At 35.3% G+C, this 22,686-nt stretch overlaps 1 protein-coding gene across 2 annotated transcripts in view; it reads left to right on the top strand.

Annotated features, from left to right (window-relative positions):
- The window catches only part of LOC149080027 (uncharacterized), a 193,098-nt gene extending 173,618 nt beyond the window's left edge, over nucleotides 1-19,480 (top strand). For both annotated transcript variants that reach the window (XM_089238968.1, XM_089238969.1), the window contains one exon: nucleotides 14,742-19,480. In XM_089238968.1, coding sequence (XP_089095094.1) covers nucleotides 14,742-14,969 — 228 coding nt within the window. In that variant the 3' untranslated portion in view covers nucleotides 14,970-19,480. The remainder of the gene's footprint in view (nucleotides 1-14,741) is intronic.
- Nucleotides 19,481-22,686: the final 3,206 nt, after the last annotated feature.

Here is a 22,686-nt window from a genome sequence, read left to right on the forward strand (position 1 = left end):
GAAAAACTCTCTTCATGCAACGCTGAACAACATTTTATTCACACGTATAAGATTTCATGTTTTGTCGTACGAGGATAATCTCATGCTCAAAATAACACCAGAGAGTTTAATATCTCAGAGTTACTTGTATTTTTCTTTTCTATAAGAAATTAGTATCTTTTGATAGCCTTGCACAAATCCCCAAGCTTTTTGGAGCGAATTAGCATTTGTTTTCTCTCGTTTGTGAACAATAAAGGCTTAAAAAAGCAGAGATAAGAGGAAAAGGAGAAATAACCGGGATAAGGAGAAAAGAATTTGTGTTGTTTTGTTTAATGATAGCTCTGGCCTGTGTGTCGTCGTCTCTCCCGTCTGCTGACCGAGCTTAATTTTTGTAAATGGTGCTTAATGACGGGAATTATGGAGGTCATTTGCACCGTAGGGAAGAATAACTCTTTTCCCTTCTCCTTTATTCGTCGTCTTTTCCGTAATTCTACTCAGCATCTGATATAGAAGAATGGTAGCGGCCATAATTGCTTATATTGTCCGTGGAAGCAATTAGTGATCTGTGATGAAGCCGGAAGCAGCTATCTCAACTTACAACGCAATTGGTTTATCGGTATTTCCTTACCCGAAACTATTAAAAGTTATTCTCTCGGAAAGGAAACCGGATTTGATTTCATTCCGGAGTTTTACATCCTCGACTCATTCAATGATATAATACGCATATTTTAGGTGAACTAATACCCTAGATAGACTTCTGATTGATGCGAGTTATTTCGGTTATTGAAGTGGTGTTTTCCTTTTTGATGCCTTTTACTGTGAAATATACGCTGGATTTATCGATGGAGATTAAGACGTTCCCTTTCGGTTATGATTTCTAAACTAACAGTAACACACACACACACAACACAGGGGTCATAAAATAACCGTTCTTATAAACCAGGGATTCTTAACCTATGGATCGCAGGGCTTCCGAGATGGGTCGTACAAATTCTCTAACAGCAAGGGATTCTTGAGCTATCGGTCACGAACCAAATTTGGTTCACAGGGGGTTTTCATGATAGGTCGTACAAATCCACCAACAGCTAGGGATTCTTAAGCTATGGGTCACGACCCAAACCTGATTCGCAAGCCCTTCCAAGATGGGTCGTTCCAATTCACTCACAATGAGGGGCTCTTGAGCTATGGGTCACGACGAAAACTTAATTCACAGGGCTTCCTAGATGAGTCGTACAAATTCACCTGCAGCCCCGTTATAAATGCAATTATAGTCACTGGTTTCACAAATTTTGAAAAATAAACACTCCCATGGGTTGCGAAGCTGATCTTGTTGATTTTGGGTCGTAGCTGAAAAAGGTTAAGAACCCCCTGTTAAAAACGGTCCCCTAGAGTCCGTGATACTTGAGGAATGCGAACGGAATTCCATGTATACACATGTAATGATACCTCGGCTAACAAACTCCTCGGCTTACGAATTTTCCTTCTAACTCAGATTTTTTCGCCATTTCTCTGCCTCGGCTAACGAATACAGGGTGATTATAAGAAACCTATCCCGACATATGGGCCCCTAACTATCATACCATTCACAGAAACTGAATGAAATTTTGGCATAAGGTATTTTGATGTATGCGCTCAAGAATGATATGGAAAACAACAGTGTCACTCTAACAGTTACGGTTACAGTGAGAAAATTTCGAAAATATCAAATGGCAACACCAAGTTTTTTGTATTGGAATGTGATCTCCATTGTGAAAAACCCTAAATAGCGTTCGAACGGCAACTGTAGCATGAAAATCACCGGCGGTAGATAAGCTAAAAGTGAGGACAACCAATAAGGACAGAGAAGCAGCATAAAATAACGCATTTTATTGTGTTTCACAAATTTTCCACATGACCTTGTGGAGGACTAATCAGGCTGGGATCGAAGAAACGGTGTGACGAATGAAACGAACATTAATGCTCTGGTGCACGGCTAAGTCCTTTTTACTTTTTCCTTGCCTAGCTCCGGGGATTTTCGTGCTACAGGTGCCATTCCAACGCTATTTAGTGTTTTTCAGTATGGAGATCGCATTCCAATACAAAAAACTTGGTGTTGCCATTTGATATTTTCGAAATTTTCTCACTGTAACCGTAACTGTTAGAGTGACACTGTTGTTTTCCATATCATTCTTGAGCGCATACATCAAAATACGTTATGCCAAAATTTCATTCAGTTTCTGTGAATGGTATGATAGTTAGGGGCCCATATGTCGGGATAGTTTTCTTATAATCACCCCGTATTTTAGTTGATAAGTATGTTTGCGCTAACATTAAACAGCAGCGTCGAGAGCTAACTGTTCGTGCCAATCAAAATGTATCCGGTGAGTAACTGTCACTTGAGCCAAATTAATCTATTATTTAAACCCCTTTTCTTCTCTCTCTCTCTCTCTCAAAACCACTCTTTCCAGATATACACCTCTCTTTCTTTTCAAAAAGCTTTTGAGACATTTCATGTAAAAACGAATGATTAATCATTTGATCACTTTTGCCGCACCACGGTCATTTTCTGCACACGAGGGCTAATTAGACCGCGAGACTTACAATTTATTGCCGATTCGATACGAATGATTAAGCTGATAGAAAATATATGTATTTAAAAAAAGTCTTGTACTTGAATGGGTTTAGTGCATAAGGTAAGACTTAATACCAAACTGAACAGTCTGGACATTCTAGGAACTTACTTTTTCCATCTGCATGTGAGAAATGAGCTGACTATGTCATATAGAGCCCATCACCTCACACTTTTTTATTTCACTATGGCTCACGAAAACCCGACTGCATAGAATACATAGCGTAAAACAAAAATATGTTCAGCTTTTCATCTTCCTTTGTATTATCCTTCATCTAATTGTGAAGTTGTCAGTATCAGCCTTCGATCTGTATTTGTCTTTTTTACAGCGCTTCTCAGTGTGCTATGAAAGTTATTTTGAAATTTTGGGAAGTTGCTGGAAAAAACGAATTAAATGATGTTCCACAGAAATCACGTTTCGGCTAACGAATGCGATTCCGGAACGAATTATCTTCGTTAGCCGAGGTATCACTGTATTTTCAAAAATGTACTCGGTGTTTGTGCCATTGAGAAGGCCCTCGCGGTTATGATTATTTTGAACTAAATCGAAAAAAATAGCAGCGCCATATCTTTCGATCGCAATGTGATGAGCACTGTTTACATAGAGCCTATAGAAACGATGGCATTTTTCTTTCATTTCGAAAAACTGTTATATATTTCCCATAATACTGAGGATATTTCCCATGTTTTGAAAAACATATTTTCAAAAAGGAACATGTCAGCACTTTTGTAAAATAATGCCTATATCTCAGATACTAAGCACATTTGTGACTGGTACTTATAAGTACCGTCAATATATGGTGAGGTGTAGATTATATGTGAACAACAGATGAGCTTATTTTCAACAAAAAAAAACCTTATAAAGCCTTCAAAAGAGAAGATTTCCACTTTTGCTAAATTTACAGTAGAAGTAAAAAAATACTTTTGCAGAGGTGAATCACCGAAGACATAGCATATAACATGAGTTTCCAACTGATGTTCCTCAGAACCGCGGGGTTCCGTGACAGCTTTTTTGGGGCTCCGCAAGATCAAATGCCAAGGAGTCCTTAAACATTCCGGAACTTGGAGAACTTTCAAAGAAAAAAACTTTCTTGTTACTGATAATCACAAAACTGCTCTTTGTTTTGAATTTTAACAAGAAGATAGTGTCGTTTAAAAAAAAATCAAACCACTTGGATAACTAAACAACTTGGGAGAAACAGTAACATTACATTTTTTTTTTCACTTCGAATCTTTGAACCAGAAGCTTCAGAAGTTCATGAATGTAATTTTTCGTTTCGACAGGAAATTATAGGTGTTTTTTTTTATTATAAGTTGTTAATTTAAAATTTTTCATCCACTAGAAACGTGAATTCTTGAATTACAGAATTTACGTGACTTTACGGGACACCCATTCCCTTCTTAACACATGAGTCCCCTTCTCGGGCACGGCACAGTGCACAGGACCATTTGCATATGGTCTTCCGCTATTAGATGCGGTACAATAATTTATGACAATAAATATGTAAATTAAGAGGTGGTGCCCAAGCCCTTTTTCATTTTGCCCTGGGGATATGATGCTGTTAAGACGGCAGTAAACATGGAGACACTTTTTTAGATAAATATTCAATAAAATTTTTGAGTTCCGTAGAACAGCCTGGCTATCATCAAGGATTCTGCGAAACAGCCTTATAATTATCAAGGGTTCTTGGAGAAACTTTACGTTTGAAACCCTTGGAATATAGGAATTGTGGTAGAATATTTAAATGCTATGTTTCTTGATCAACATTCAAGGGAATTATCTACATTTGAATTTTGGAAATGTACCGTTTTGAAAGAAAATTAGTGGAATTATTACCTTTTGATTAAAATTTGAGCTGGTCAAAAAAGTTGGAAATTTCTATGTCACCTGTAGATTCCAGAGGGTTTTAACTACCCTAGGAAGGTAATTAAGAGTATTACTTCTCTCTTGTCATTAACATAAGAAACATGATCATTCTACAGTGGAACCTCCATAACGGGCACCTCCACTGACGGACACGATTTTGAATTGCTTCTCGGGAATCAATGTATCTTACTATCTATTAACGAAAACTCCTCGTTAGCAGCCAAAATTTTCGGTCCCATAACTGTCCGTTATGGAGAGGTCCGATATCGAGAGATGAAAAATGCCGAAGTGTATGAAAAAGGTGGAGACGTTCCCGTTTGATAGAAACGACTAACTTTACATTCTAATTTTTACAAAAGAATATTCCTGTTTGCATAATCTGACAACGCTTATCCCAAAGATTCATAAACCGTTAAAAGGTGAATTTGGGAAAAAAGTGGAAACGTTACCTTTTGAAAATAAGTTTATCATTTAAGAAGAGTTTATGCGATAAAAGCAGGTATAAGAATGATAGCATGAAACCATAGTCGGAGATAGACTTGGAAGTCGGGGGGGGGGGGGTGGGGGAGAGACCACGATAATGATGATGATGTCAATTCCTATGTATACACATACATTACATCAGTCGACTCCACCTTTGACGCAATGGTCCCATGCCCCCTGTATCTCCGCCCATGCAAGAAACCACCAAGAAATCAAGGCTTCATTGAAGATTCTCTCTCTGTGGGCTCCTTCACTCGTCATGACATATCACATGTGAGATGAGGGGCATTTTCGAAGCATTGACATGAAAGTAGGAATGTGCAGAATAAACATTTTTAATAACTTTTAAACAGTTAACTTTTTAACGGCCAATATTCCCAATTGGGAACATCGGTTTTATTAATTAGAAAAAATATTTTTCGTTCATGAAAACACTTGATATTTTTTTCATGATGGTGTGAGATCTCAAACTTAATTTGGAAAACAAAAATTTCATTCATTTCAAAACTTTTACATTAATTTAATTTTTTTTAAGCCATCTATTATTAAGGCAAAATAAAATCTAATTTTTTATTTGTTTTTAATTTTATTGTTTGTATGGACATAGAAAATTTCAGAAAACATGCAGAAATTTTTTTTCTGTTGTTTTCTGAAGAAATAAAAGGAAAAAGTAATGAAAATCAATCGGAATCTCTTGAATTCGGCCGGTAAAAGGTCAAGTTAGTAAAAGTAGCAATAGAGAAACGCTTTATCTACCATCGTGCGAACTCAAGTTGAAGCTTTATTATATTTTCACGGACATGTCATTATAGTGAGCATTTGTCACTATAGCATTTCAATGACAAAGTTTAATCCCGTCATCTTGCGTTTGCTTGGTTACCTCAGTCTCTTGATCTAACAATCAATGGATTTCTGGCTATAGGGGGATCTGGAAATCGCCAATGTACAATCTTTGGAATCACCAATCTTCGAATTCTTCCCTAGTTCTTCGGAGTGATGCCTAGAGAATAGGTGTTTCATAAAACAGTAGTGTGCAATATTATAGCACAAATTTTAACAATTGTTATTCATTCTTGACCAGTACATGCAGTCATTACATGACAGGTTGTCAGAGTTATTTTATTATGAAGGAGGTTCCGTGAACGGAACTGTAGGGGTTCGAAAAATCAAGTGAATCAAGTTTTCGCAACAAGTAAACATGACCACCATGTGACGTTATAAGATTGCGTACACAGTATATTAGCCACATTATTAGCGTCTTGGCTGTTTGATATCGTCCCAATTTAAAGTAGTGTCATCATAATACCTACGTATCACGACTATTTTACACTATGATTGACGTAAATTAGTGCTTGTAGATGAAGGAGGGCAGTGTTTCTCAAAGTAAGCGTCGTGGCTCGTAGGGGCGTCGCGATGAGCGGACACATTAATGCGCGCCTATTCACTGCCTTGAAGTGGTACTTTTCTAGACTGTTCTGGGGAGCCGTGGATGCACGATAGCTGAGCTAGGGAACAGTGGGTCAAAATTTTGAGAACCATTGATCAGAGGCTTATGCAGGGAAAGGGCATGGGGACCCCGTGTCCTTCCCATATACCAAAAATTAGAAGAAAAAAAGTTAATATTTCGGGGGAAAAAATTAATATATCGAAAGAAAATACTTTTTATTTGTGCTATTTTAACTAATTTGTGTTAATTTCAATGATTTTTTGAAGGGCGGTAGCTCAAAATTTCTCTGGAAGAAAATTTTTGTGCCCCCAAAGGATTTTGTGCCACTGCCCTAGGGCAAAGGTTCCCAAAGTCCATTATGTTGTTCACGTGGCCACGATGCTGCTACCTGATTACGCCCACGATGAACAGCACAAACATTGATCCAATCGCGAATCACATCTGGAAGTCTTCAATTTTAAAGGAATGATAAATCGAGGCCGCATTCTCAAGAACAGTGACTATTCGTATTGGTTGATGTTTCGTCAATGTTGTCAGATTAAATTTGCGGTTTGAGTGGGAAAACTTTGGAAAACAACAAATAAAACTCGTTCAGGTAAGTCGAGTGTGTGTGTGTGCTATGATGTGGAAAGAGAAGTAAAGAAAAGTAAAGAGAGAATAGCAGATTTTTTTTTTGGAGTGTATATTGTAAAATTGCGTAGAGCGTGCGAAAGAGCGGGAGGGCCAAGGACAATTTTACGTCAGCGGGTCAAGGGTGAACTTTGCCTCCGCTATGTACACAAGGGCCCCAGAGCCACTTCCCGTTTAGATTTCCTCTCATTCTCTCTTAACGCCATTTTCACCTTTTTTTTCTACTCTCTCTCTCCCTTGTTGTAGAAAAACGCCCTTTCCCGCTATTTGGATTGCATTGCTGTTGCTACTACCTTGCACTTTTCTTTTGTACATTTACGTGAGAGTTTTTTTTCGCGATCGTTCAAAATACGTTTCCTGTTTCACGTACAATCATTTTTATTTTTGCGTTTTTCATTGTCATTTATTTGTTTTTCCGGTGGGAACCTTCCCGTTAATTCTCCTGGTCTTGTGAACATTTCGACGAATACAATAGAGTTCGAGGATTTTTTGTTCGTATAAACTTACAATGCTACGAATTATTCTTCGGAAAGATCGATAAATTGTAAATGACAATTTTTGGAAGTTTTTGTTTTATTACGTCCCGATATGAGACATGGAAGAATTTGAATGGAAACTAAATTATCCATGGCTACCTACCTTCCTCTAGTTGTTGGTTAAATTGTGAACACTAACTTGTGCACCTACCAAGAGCAGTAAAACCTCTCTGAAAGGTCACCTCTCTTCGGGACTGCTTTTTCTTGGTCCAGAATTTTCTCCTATGGGATTAAATGTTGGTTTCAATCCATTAATTGGTCACTTTTGTCCAGTTATCTCCATCTATGCTCGCTTCTAGTGAGAGTAAATAGTTTCGTTTTCTCTTAGACACACATAGAAAGAGCAACTCCATGATAAATGACGATTAGCCTCAAAGTAAGCCTCAAAAAATTGCCCCATTGCCTTTCATATGCATTAAATATGGCAAGTAAAAGGTAATACTACTACTTACGGTCGTAACTACCTAAGTTTGTGAGTACTATCGGAGTCACCAACTCTGGTCTAATATCATCAATTTTCAACCAGCGGAGTTGGGCGGGAAATGAAGGTGCCATCTATCGGTGGTCGCCCTAGGATCGGTACGATGTTCTTGCCTGGATTAAGGCAAAACCCATGAACTTTGGTGGTAACCTTCATAGTGGAAGACGAGCATCTTACCACTGTGCCACTCGGGCGGTACAAGGTACTGGAAAAAAATCTGTCAATATACATATACTAGTTGCTATACTATGGAGAAGATACGGATGGAATAGTTGGAAGCTAAAACAACTGTGAATGAATTTATTAGTGAACGACCTTCAAGTATATAACTTAACTTTTAATGACTTTTCAGTAAATTGAGTGATGAGTGCAAAGTAAAGATTGAATGTCGATAGTTAAGGATATAGAGAATTCGCCTTTTCACTGTTTTTCGATAACTTCTAATTGTGTGCCTAGAAAGTTTTCACTGATTGCTTTTTTAAATACTGTATACAGGGTGATTCAAAACTCAACGTACAAACTTTTAGGGGAGGTAGAAAACACAAAAACAAAACATAATCACATAGGAATGTATAGAAACCTATGGTTGGTTATGTATGGGTCCGGAAACTCCAACCTGATCATCTGGAGGAGAAACGAAGATGCAGAAATGACAAGGCAACAATGGGTTCAAAAACTCTTTATTTAGCGATACTTTACACGAGGACAGTACGTGTGTACGTTAAATTTTACAACAAGTGCTCAAAGTTCTTACTATCCACAGTTATGCATGCTTCACGCGGCGAGCATTAGTTGTCGAACCCTTTCAAAAATACCCGTCATTTCGCGGACGTTTGCAACTGCGACGGATATTCTTGCGACGAGGTCGGTGTCAGAGTCAACGGGCGTCTCGTACACCATGGCTTTCAGGGTCCCCCCCACAAGAAGAAATTCAGGCTAGATAAATCGGGTGATCGTCGTGGCCATGGGACTGGTCCACCACGCCCAATCCATCGAGACGCAAACGCCTCCAGCTGATCAGGTTGAGGTTTCCGGTCATACATTCGTATGTGATTCTGTTTTGGTTTTGTGTTTTCTACCTCCCATATAAGTGTGTACATTGAGTTTTGAATCGCCCTGTAGATATCAAAGGAGTATTGAATGATGATAATAATTCATTTCTGTGCAATTGTAACCTGAAAATGTTTTCAACATGACTCTATTAAAGGGCCACCTCCCTGAAAGGCTGTTTCTTCATAGGAACAGAGTTTTACTGGTCCTCTTAAACAATTTTTCTTGCCACTATTCAGTTTGAATATGGTGGGAGTCACTATATGAGAGACAATTTTGACTGTCTAAAACCAAAGGAGATTAATATTAAAATATAGGTGAAAGAAGACTTCTTCTTTCACCTATAAACGTTTTCCGAAGTAAAACTACTTTGTGGGAGTTTGTAATCTCATTCACAACAGGTGTTGCTCGATCGAGTTTTTTTCGTATCTTGTAGTCTGATCTAAAAGGTCTTGAACTCGCTTCTCTTCCTGTTGACTTTGCTTTTTATTTTATTTTCTCTTTTCAAGTACTGATACTCTCGAAAAGGGGTGTGAAAACACTCACTAAGCAAACGGTGTATTTTTGAGTGGAATTATAACCATCTTATATAGAGATTTAAGAAACCCTTTCGGATATTATCTATCCCTGCTGTGAAGTCGTCGTTCGAGAATAATACGTTTTTGGCCCACATGGTGTCATGGCGATGACGGATTTACAGAAATAAAGCACGCCGCTTAGAGATATCTTATCATGTGTGGAATTCTCTTGTTTGCTATCCCAAAAACTCAGGCCACGCCTTCATAAAAATAAAATAAATAAAGGGCGTTTGATTCGCCCCCACATTGTAGACTCTTACATGAACACCGTTTTATCAATTGCTGCCTGCCAGCAATGACACGAGCCTCGATAAGGTTATCTGCAGGTCAGTATTCTTCTCTCCTATTTCTAAGCATGTGGTGTCACTTGCTTGGCTAACCTTCGAAATTCTTTCTCCCAACCAAACTTAAATCAGAGTAGGCGAGAAAATGAAGAAAGAGAAGCAATAATAATAATACAAAAAAGAACGATATGTATGATAAAAAAAATAATCAATATGCGTATCATGATTCAGAACTTCAGAAATGGAAACGGTTGGCCCATCGAAATATTTACACCTTCCGTTTCGCATAATCGAGATTTGTGAAAACATGGAGCGAGGTAAAGGATGACACACATATTATCGCCTAATGTATGAGATCATTTAACCATGCCCAGTTCCAAGGGTGAATCAAGTATTGCAGGTGCTCGAACGCCTACTTAGTTAGATTGAATAGAACCAGAGAAAGATTTATTGCGGGTCCAACAGAAAATGGAAAGGGATAGGGCAAAGATCCTCCAACGCAAAGATCACCGTTTTTCGTTAGGCGCCACGCCTGCATATATCACCAATGTTAATATCTAGCTAAAATAGCACTTAAGAGATTATAGCCTAACTAAATCACTAAGATAAACTGTTGATTTCGAATCTACAGAAACGTACGAGTGCCAATGCTTTTAAAACGTCGCGTCCTCTTACTGGTTGTTTCAACAATACTAGTCGGTTCTTTTCTGCTGCTTTACTACCTTCGATCAAAAAGTGTCTTCAATAATTCAATTTAATTACTAAACAAATCAAACAAATGAAAAAATAAATTCTTCGGTATTGAAAGTAACTCAAGGATGAAACTTTTTATTTCAATAGAATCTCGAGATGCTACGTAATAGTCCTTATAGTGTCCTTGTAGCTTAGATTTTCTCATTAAAAGAGGGTTAGACAAGTACTTACTTACGTAATGAAATAAATTTTAAATTTTATCTCTTTCAGCTCGTTTTCTTTTTTTCGATCGAATTTAATAGTTTTTCGATTTGATAGCTCATGAGTGATGTGACGCGAAACTTTTTCCGTCTAATATCGAAGATGTAGATCCGTGATCATTGGCTTCAAGATTGGCTTAGAGACGGCTTTCATCTGACCTCTAGAAACGAAGATTGATCGAGGTCACGGAAGCTCTTTTCGATATTCGACCTCAATGCCGCCGCCTTGCCCCCTCAGTAGCCGCTTTAGCCCTGACTCGATACACGACGCGGATGACTGAGGTTTCGTCACGTTATGCTATTAGGCGTGAATATTTGCTACCATTCAACGTCCAGTACCATTAACATGATTCCATGAAAAGAACAACCCACTAGAAGCACAAAACTGCCAGTATTACACATCTGAGGTTGTTTTTAAGACCGTAAGATTGAGCACTGCGTCGTGTATCATGAAATCTGCGTTAGGATGTGTATCTGACCCTTTTCTGTTTTAATATTTCCTTTTTAGAAATGAATACGGCAGCTGCGGAGGTCAGTTTCAGACTTTGAAGACTCATTAACTTGACTAGTTTTCTTGTACCGAGATCAATATGACTGGAGGCTTCACTAATAAGAAAAATGTCTCCTGTATTCCTCTGCCTTAAAATGTGGTTTCTTATTCTTCATCTTATATCTCCCTCGTAAACAAATTCACGCACTGATGTTTTACATGATCTTCGCCTTTGTATGCAAATCAGTCGGGTTAGGTAAAACATATCATTGACCTCTGTCGTTTAGATTGTCTTGGTGTCCAAATTGTTTCAGAATTTATTTCTCGTGGAGAGAATGAGAATTCTGATTATGTATTTGATGTCTTTTCTCTCCTAACGATCATTTTTACTATTTTTACCTACCGTTTAACTAGCGACCAATTTGAATCAATCTGTGATACGGTAACTATATGAAACAAAAGAGAAAATTAGGAAAAAAAACACAACGATAAGGTACTCGATGTGTTCGTGACTATGAGGCTTTTTTGAGGAAGTGCTTTCCAACATAATCACATATTAGGTTTACCCCTTTATTACCTCACACTTCTATTTCATTGACCATCTCGAGTTTATTATACTGCCAGCTATATCTATTATGTTCACCACATTCCCTCTGGCAACTTTGATGAATACGAAAATAACATTAGCTCCTGGTTCGACAAATACCATTGTCGGTTACAGTTTAGATGGCAAGAGAATCGCGTACAGTTTCAGTTTCCGGTATTTAAACATTCATTTATCGAAAATTTGAAAGGAGAAAAAGTACAGTTTGATTTACTATAATCAATCAAGTAACTGGATTCGGGCAATCACCACAAGAAAGAAATGAAAAAAAAACAAAGAAACCGAAGTCATTATGTTTTGATGAAGACCGTCACGGCTCGAACGGCGTATAACCCGTAATTGATCAATCTCGTGACGGAAGCTTTAGTTAATAACCTGACCACTTCTCACCGAAATCCAAGTAAAACTAAAAGAAATGATTAGTAAGAGGGGAAGATGAATATCCAATTCAGGAAATGATATACTAAAAAGAGCTTCTCCTAATTATCGAAATGAAGAACAAAGGAACAGACAAAGTGAACTCAAGAAGAGCTACATTGATATTTATCATTAGAAAAAATATTATAAAAAAAAACTTCGTGATGCAACGATTGCAATTTCTAGGTGTTTCGCCACCTTTGATGTAACATTCCAAATATGATAGAGTTCCAAAACGAGAAATGATAATATACCCTTCTGATGCACCGTGAACTAATGATATAACGTTTTCTACTTTTCTCCTCCTTAACACTTGTGATGGGAATGAGAATAAAAGTGTTACCATATTTCGTTTGACCTTTCTTGACCAACATTATTTTAGTCTCGATGCATTTTTCCCCCTTTCCTTTTCCATCACTGTTCTTGTAGAATTCCATTGATAGACGCGGCTTCGCAATCATCTTTGCTGTTGTATATGTTCGGATATTAAAGATATTGGGTTACAACGTGAGATACGAAATCTTCTGAGCAAGTGCATACATCTAAAGATGTTTTTGGTGAATTATATTATTGTGGGTTGCAGAGGTGGACCAGGGTCGGTTGAGGTCCCGCCCGGGTGCAGAAGAAAATATTGGGCCCCCTTGAATTTAAAAGAAAAAAGTTAAAGTGTGAGTTTTTTTCGGGGCCCTTCAGAAGTCGGGGCCTCGGACGCGCCGTTTAATCCGCCTCTGGTGCGTTGTAATTTGTTTTTATTTTGTACTCAACAGTGGAATATTTTGCTGTTCATTTACGAGTCTAAATTAAATTTAAATAATTTGTCCCAAATAATTACGTAAAATATATTGCGACGATTACGGATGGTTTGACTTGTGTTTCGATGTGTCAGTTCCCAAAAAACTATTAAATTTATTTCTATAACAAATCATTTGATTTTCATTAAAAAAGGAACTGCCAGCTCACTTTAAAAAAGCTAATGACTATAGTTAATTGAATTATTTCGTGTGTGTTAATCCCGACTTACTTTTTTTTTTATCCTTATGCAATGTTAATCACCAGTCGGTGTGTGTATTTGTGCTCAATTAAACCTCCAAGAATACGAAGATTTCGGGTAAAGTGCGATGCATATATAGTGTGAAACATTGATAACGAGCTAGAGTCCGGGTACTAGAAACTCATTAGTATACCACAATGAGGTTCTGTAGTACGCCACTCGTTTTCTTCGATGTCAATTAAGTCTTAGAAGTGGCTTTTGTTATTTGAATTCGTAAAACAGCATTGTTCCAGCAAGGTTATAACGGCGAGGTATAAATGTCATTTTTATGCAGTGGACGAGCTCTTTTAAAGGTGAACATACCACACCGTCCTTACCTTCAAATACAAGTCCATTCCGCACGCGAGCCGCCAAAACTCTTTTTTTATATAAACGGAGGTCTTCGGGGTTCATTTTTAAAAGCACATTACGTGGCCCGGATCCCGTTTAACGATCGCATTTTCTATGGCTATTTCTTTTTTGGAACACTCGGTTGTTTGTGCTTTTAATCCTTTTAGGATCCTTTGAACTCTGAACCGCATCTAAAACCATTTAAATTATAATAGGACAGAAGTAGTGGCAGATAATGATGATTCCACAAAATAAAAAGCGAAACGGAAAAAAATAAATGTCTCCTTTTTTTTCTTATGTATAGCATTTTATATTCTTTGGTAACACAGATCAAATGTTATTTCTGTTTGAGATTTGTTTAATGACCGATAGGTGCGTGATTGGCCGATTATACGTGAGCTGTCGTGTAACTCGAATCGTGGTCTATAACTGTTGTTACATCTATCGCATTTAACTTCGAAAGTTGATGTTACGCAATTATCCGTCGTTATTTTGCGATAATTTGCCTCTTTTGGATTCAAGTTCATCTTAATTTCTTTCGCTGATCACTACCCACACAATCTGCAGATACGTACATGTAATACTATATACATACGTATGTGTCCACACTATTCGTCCATTTTACATGCTTTTTCTTACGAAAGAACAAGTGATTTTTTTAATTTAATTTTTTTTTACAGAGTAATTATTAAGAGCAACGAACTTGCGTAATCTCTTGTATGAATTCCTTATGCATAATCATATTTCTGAATTAAATATCGTATTTTATATATATATACTGAGAATAATATTCTTCAGTTTTCATGCACACGAAGCTCCGTAACAACAGGAAAAATCTAATTCGGGAAGCATGACGTGATCACATCATTTTATTTAAATTATTATCAAGTACTGATATTTTAATGGCAGCAAACATTTTAATGTTTATTAACTGATATTAATTTTCTTTACAGAAATTCCGGGAACAATCGATTGACGGTTACACGTTGCCACTACTAACAGAAGAGCATTTGACGCTATACCTGGGGCTGAAGTTAGGCCCGGCTTTAAAGCTACGTACCACTTTGGCCAGGCGGATCGGTCACTGTGCCGTGTGTATGCACTGCATACACTGTCATGGAGACGAAAGTACAGAGATCAGGAGGCGAGATTCCTCAAGGTCACCGTCCGTCAGTAAATGAACCTAAAGAAAGACAATTATGATCCAGATTCATGTCATTATTCTTCTATCTTTTAGCCAAGATGAAAATTACGGAAAATGATGACGACTTTTTACGATGGCTGAGAATCAAAATGAACAACAGTATGACTGTTGATGCGATGAAAAAGAAACATCAGTTTGACATGTCAGCCATCTTAAAATTTATTCACATTGATTAGAGAGATTGAGAGAAAAAGAGAAGGTGTATTTTTCCGTTCAAATTGTTGTTTTTTTCTCTTTTATTTTTTAATTCCCATAAGAGATATTGTCGTGGTCAGTGTTGTGTTTTGTGCGCTTTGTGTACATTTAAAGAGTACATTAATTTGCAATTTCTTATTCTCTTCGGTAGAAGTAAAGTTATTTTGCGTGATTGAAGTCAAAAATTGTGCATTTTTTTTCATTTCTAATATCAACATTTCACTTGAAGTAAAAATGTCGTGATTGATCAGATTGTTACATGTACGTATGTATCCTCTCGGGTGTGTATTATCTCTTTCAATATTTCCATCGTATAATCACTGTTGTGTACGTGTTTGATCCAACATTATTCCAAAGGTTCTTTTAATAATGTGAAAAGTAGAGTAGAATCATATCAAATGCCACGATATATCGCGAATCAAAAATCAAATTTTAAAGATCTATTATGAATTTATTTTTCATATGATGCTAAGAAAAAAAAAGTTATTTTCAGCATTAAATGTAATTATATATCGCACATGATTCTAGAAGCCGATGGTATCATATAGAATAGCATCAATATTTTATAGTTACGCGAAAAAAAAAAATCAATCTTTATTTGAAGTAACATGAAGATGAAGCGGATATCTATAAACCTGTTTCGTTGGAAAATAATTTACACGTTAATTAATCTCAAATGTATGCCAACTAGTCAATGTCAATGGTAATGAAGATCTTATGGAGAATCGAGATTCCGCTCTTATCGAACATTCGAATCAAATTATAGACTGGAAAATCAGTCATTAAATACTCATTCATTATTCGGTATAGAATTTTAGGAATATGGTTTTGCTGGTTTTAACCATATCTCGTTCGATCCAAATCGAAAAATAACAATCTCTTTTGTATATCGTGTTGAAAAAATTCCAATACATAATATATATATATATTAAAGTTTTATCAATTAATGTGCTTTCTCAAGCGTACGATTGAACATGAAGAATGGGAAGCATTGAATCTTCAAGTCATCGATGCTTATAGAAATAAATACTTTATAAAAGAACTTATTGGAAAAAAAACTAATGATGAAAGAACCTGTTTGTGTAATTTTCTTGTCTCCGATTTGCATAAATATAAATATATATATATATAATGCTACTTTACATTCCGTTTTACGTCCTTTTATATATGTTTGTTCCTGTTCAAACATTTTTTTTAATTCAGTGTTCAGAGAAATTGATATGTTTGAGGTTGTATTATTATAATTAGTATATAGTATTTGTGTATATTCCTGTGGTGCAATGTAAAGATAATGATAAATTTGTCGACGTGTGTTTTTGTGTCGAAGTTGAATGAAGAAACTAAAAATTTACTTAAATTTTTTTTATATATACTAAAGTACTTTATAAAAATCCAGCTGATTACCTTCCTTTTCTCGAGATTTTTTTATGTGGATGAAAACATATTTTGTTAAAGAATCTCGTTAATACAAGAATAATGACTGGTAAATATTTGTAAGTTTATCTATAAAGGTGACCATATAACCCGTATTTAAGGGACTTTCTCGTGATTGTAGCATTTTTGGCAGCCGCTACTCATGAAAGGATTGATCTGTTCTTTCTATAAAAATTATTTGAATTCGTTATATTCACTGAAATCGTATATCCATATAATTACATAACCTTATAACTACACCATTTTTTTTGTAAAATGCCTTCTAATACACTGCACATTTACTCCATGATTTCGTTGTAATAGGTTGTCATTTAAATAGAATATTTATCCCTTTTCATTTCCTAAGAATGGCACTTTTTTTTTTATTAAAGATAAACATATTTTTCAGATTTCTGAAACAATTGACAATTATTTTGACGTTGTCCCTTATTTGTACCGATAGAATATAATCATCTTATCTTGAAGGTCATTAAAAAAATATTATTCATCTATATTTATCATCATCATTATTTGCATACTTATAATGATTAACACTGATTATTGACAACAAATTTATTCTAAGAAGATAATCTTTAAATGGGTGAGAAGATTCCGAGCTAATAAGAGTCTTAATAATGTGAAAAGTTGGTTTCAATTTTGGATCTTGATAAACATATTTTGCAAATTTTAGGAACAACTTAATGACATTTGACGATGTCCCGTATTTGTATCGGGCTGGGAAATAAGTAGGGCTGGGAATCGATTAAAATTTTTATTTGGTTAGGCAAAAATTTGTAATCGTTTATTCGACTAATCAATCGAATTTTGATCAAATATTTTTCGTAACCATATAATATTAATTGATGCTATTAAAATATATTTTATTCATTTCACGCACCAATTCGCCAAATATGAACAAATATAGGAATAATAAAGCTACTTATAGGCTGCTCGGTTGAGGAAAAAAATTTAATATGCTGAACATTAAGATGCTGAGAGAATTATGTAAAAACCTGGAATTTCTTTACTTGAATCTTTTGTCGTTTCTTTAGTCGTTTTCAAAATTGGCTATTTTAGGTTAGTCACTGATTTAGAAGCTAATTTTGATCATTCTGTTGCTTCTTGTTTTCATAAAAATTCCTCCCGAATGGTACTTAAGAGGAAAGGAGCTTTTGCTTCCAAAAATACAGAAACTACTGTTCGATAAATTTTTTTGGCTTCTAAAACTTATCAATAAACTCACTCATCAAACTCAATTTTAGACTAAAATCATCACTAGTTTTTGTTTAATCGACTTGTATTTCCCCATGCCGAATAATTTGATCAAAATATTGATTAAAATTTTTTTAAATATGGTTACTTATCCAAAATGTTATGTATAGGTACATAATTTAAGACAACTAATAAGTTTTGTTAAACAAATCAAGTTAAATTGCAAACTTCTTGCGCAAATGTTAATCAAATTTATCGAGTCGATTAACTAAACTAAAATTTTTAGCTGCGATTAATCGGACCAGCTGTATCGAATCGATAAAATATAGTCACCTTATCTTGTACAAACAGAAATACAAGGCACACAACAAGCAAAATACCCAACGAGGGGACTGAGAAAAAGATGTCCATGACAAATATAGATGTCATTTCTAAAATACAGCCACCCCCAATTAAAAATGAAATTATAAAAGACTGAAGACTATATACACCTGATTAAGTATAATACACACAATGCCCATAAAAAAATTATTTTAAGTATGGATAGTTTCTCGATTTACCCCAACATGTTTATCGTATTTCTTTTTAAATGCGTCACACCTTCGATCATATCCCCCCGACACCTGCTTTTATCCAATGTAAACATATTCAATACATGAAGTCTCTTCATAACTCAAGCCCCGCTTGCCAACAAGGACACGCGTTCTCTGCACCCCTTCAACCAAGTCTATGTCCTTCTGTAGGAATGATCTCCAAAAACTTACAGCATACTCCAGTCCAGGACGAACTAAGCCTCGGAAAAGCGGAAGAATGACTTTAGGAGAATACGAAGAGACCTTTTTTTGAAAATGAAAACCGAGCATTCTGTTCGTTTTTTTTGACACCGCTGAACAATGTTGAGAAAACCTAAGCCGCTCATCATAGAGAATTCTCAAATCGGTGACCCTAGGTGCATTCGGAGTCATTTTGAAGTTATTAAAAATACATATTACCTCATTCATATTCATAATCGATCGTTATTTATGAAATAACAGGTGGCTGGTCAGCAAAAAAATTCTGAGCTAAAAACAGCCAAACAGCCATGATCCCGAGAAATTTTGGTTATCTGTCTGTCCGAAGATAACTGAAATGACCGAAAATCACAATTCCTCTTGACCACGGCTGTTATACCTTAACCACAGTCGTGAAAGTCTACATTCCATCATTAAATGGTGTCATTCTTGTTATTTAATATTAATCGAGCTTGAAAATTAAGAATATAATGTCCACAATTGAGAATCAACGCGTTTCTCAAGATCAGAAATGTAATCAGCTGAGTACACAAGCTTATTATATACCGGTTATTTGAAAATTTATTTCTCTCAACATTATTTCATACCCATTCTTTAGGTTTTCTTTCATATCCCAAAGAAGTATTTTGTTGATCAAAACTAGACCTTTCGTCTACACACATGTGATATTTCTTTTATTGTATTTGTTTATAACAGCGCAGAAACGTTCTACGTACGTTCAAATTTTGAATTCATTTAAGAAATATATTATATTATACTATTTAAAAGTGACGGGATGTTCCCTCTCAGTTCCAGATATTTCAGTGTACATATTAATTGCACATTTTTTTCCCGTTCGATAAAAATCAGAGAGGTTTAAATAAAGGTTTTTTTTCATTACAAAAACATTTGTTAATTATTTTTGTAGTGCTGAGAGTGGTTGTTTTTTGATTATTGTGTTACACAGGTATATAATATTTGTCTATGCGTCACTCCGTGCCGAAAAATAATACAATCAACAGGGTTATTGCCAGGGTTGTTTGGTTTAAACCATATTCGTTTTAATCAAGTGATTATTTTAAGATCAGACTAGAGTTTTTCAAAAAATCATAAAAAAACAGGCCTAAATATAAATAATAACATTGAGAAAATTTTCAATCTCAAGTTAAATTTTCAATTTCTCAAGTTAAGCTATAATTGAATTGCTGAAGTTGGTTTACATTAAAATGTGAGGAATATTTACAGATGGGAATAGTTTTGATTGCATTTATAAACATTTCATTTTAATTAATTATTAGAAATTTGAATGATTTTTCAGAAATTTACAATTAAAAACAGTTATATGCTATTTAAACCAAACAAAACTGATTGTTGGGTTTTTTTTCACCAACCCTAGTTATTTCAAACGTTACCGAAAGACGAGATGCTATACTGTAATACACTTTCTATGAGGCTCTGAGTCGTAATTAACTTTTAACAGTCAGAAAAATAGTAATATATGTAGGTTGGTAGTTTAAGAAAACAAAACTCTCGACACACAATTTATTCAGCAGTTCTGGGAGCTAAGTGGTGCCCGAAACCGTACGTTGTTTTGCTCGTAATTTTCATTCAAAACTACAATTTCATTTCGAAAACTAAAAACACAAATTTGAAAGAAAAAAAATTGACTTTCTAAGTTTTTTTTATGATATTTTTTGTAATATTAAATTATCCTGTGTATCAAGAAGAAAGACATGAAAAAATTTTGATAAAAATTCTTCAGAATCCCTTGAAGCTAGAATGTCGGACAGAAAAATTGAATTAAAATTAATTTTTAAAGCTGTATAAGATGCAATTTTGTCCACGGGTGTCATACACTAGTTTTAAAATTGCCTCATAATAACAAGTCTAGTGGACTTAGGTCGATAGAGTGAAGAGGACAAGCCGTCTAAATCACTTCATTCTCCGCCTAGGGTAAATTATATCAGGCATGCTAGGTGTTTTTCGGTTTTACTATTTTTGTGACTCAATAAATGGATGGAAAATTTAAATTAAAAAAAATTAAATTCTTGTAATGGATGAAAAGAGTTCAGGACCACCCGGTCTATAATTGTTTAGAGCAGTGTTTTTCAACCGTTCTAAACCCAAAACCCAGTAAAATGTCTACACCAATTGAACGGACCATTATTTCACAGAAATAATATTTCTGGGTCTAAATTTATATATATATTCACCCTATGGGAATATTACTAATATTTGTAGGATACGATTGAATAATTTTTATTTAACTAGATCAAATTTTCTAGTCTGCTCGTGGACCACTTCTGGGCCATTAGGTTGAGAAACGCTGTGATTTAGAGATACTGTAGTTATAAGAGCTACTGTCTCCTGTTCAACAGGACTGGTTTCAAATTCAGAGTAAATAGAAATTATAGATGATAAGTTTTAGCCAATATTCTAATAGTGACGTCGTGATCACACAATTTCCACATGATCAACATGGGCATTTGCCCAGGGCTCCACGTTTTAAGGGGGCCCCAAATTTATAATACTATATATTTTATTCTATTATATATTCTATATATAATAGAAAATATTCTATATATTATAATTCTATTTGGTATAATTTTGGAAAATCAAAGAATTTTCAATAAATCATGTCATACTATTTTCAAAGTGCCCATTATCAGCAAACTATATTGAATATAAATTTTAATATTATACCAATCAGTAATAGACTATACAGATCATGTATTGCAATATTAACTCCACAACAAAAATTATGTTTCAATGTTTCACATCTTTTGACCGTAAAATGATTTACGAAACGATGAAAAGAAATTTTGCGCATGTTTGATCAGCATGAAATCCTTAAATCTTCATAAATATTTTCAATGCTAAATTTTATGCATCTGATCTTGCAAACACTTTTCAGACGAACTGCAACAATTTTTATCCTTGGTTCAGGTTATTGACACAATACCACAAATGTTAATTGTGCACATATGAGAGTTCGAAAAAGCTTTTATTGTAAGATGTTTCATGGAGAATATTTTACATTACATTTCTCATTTAAAATAGTGCATATCCTTTCTTGATGTATTTACAAACAACATGTACTGTATTTTCTGACGTAACGATCCTCTTCGACCACAGTCGAGGTCCCCAATACCTCTTTTGCCCAGAGCCCCAACAAGTCAAAGTCAGTCCCTGGTCGTGATATAGTATGATAGAATTTTACAAATGAAATAAATCGGATATATAAAGGCTCATAAAACTACTACTTCTGTTTAAACAACATAGAACTAACAAAATAGATTGACTAATCAGTCATGTTACAGTGGTTTTTTTTTTATATTAGCATATGAATCATTTTTTTTTTCTTTCTCTTATCTCTGAAGAAGATTGAGATGAGAACAACTCCATCAGAATGAAAATAAAATGAGAAAAAAAAACAGAATTGACTATTTTCCCATCAGAACTTTTTAAGTTAACGAAAGAGCTAATCATTAGCCCTAGCTTGAATCACCGTACTTTAACCGTATCGTCAGGCGGAGGTCGAGTAAAAGAGGCCTATCTGTTGGAGTCACGTGAGAGAATACTAATTTTCTCATTGCATGAGAACCACCACCAGAATGCGCCTTGGTGGATATTGAAAGCGTGTACGTAATTGCTAATTCGGCGGATGACAGAAATGTCCACTTATGTGAGGTTCTGTTTGGTAACGGCCTAGAAATAACCAGCACACGTCAAGAGTAGAAGTAAAAAAAAAAAACCTACCTGAGAGATCTACAAATATCAAGCTTAAATAGCCAAGTCATTACCGTACGAGGGGCAATTAGTAGTAGTTATCTTTCCCTCTCGCTCATTTTCATTTGAATCGCAACTTATTGCGGTTAACTAACAGGTGTGCCCCCAAACCTAACAATACATTAAAGTAAATAGAAATTAAGCCCCCCCCCCCCCCACTCACTCAAAAAAAAAATACAGCTGTCGTTTCAGAACAGAGCTGTACGTTTCCGCTATTGAATAAACTTGAATCCATAAGAAGATTCCTTTTAATACAGCTTGTAATCATCTCGTCTCTTAATCTTTAATTTACCCAATTTTTACACCACCCTTTTT

The sequence above is a fragment of the Pholcus phalangioides genome, unplaced genomic scaffold, assembly GCF_987345545.1.
Source record: "Pholcus phalangioides strain wild (caught in Gottingen) unplaced genomic scaffold, Ppha-v1.0 ptg000011l_1, whole genome shotgun sequence".
NCBI classification, from domain to species: Eukaryota; Metazoa; Arthropoda; class Arachnida; order Araneae; family Pholcidae; genus Pholcus; species Pholcus phalangioides.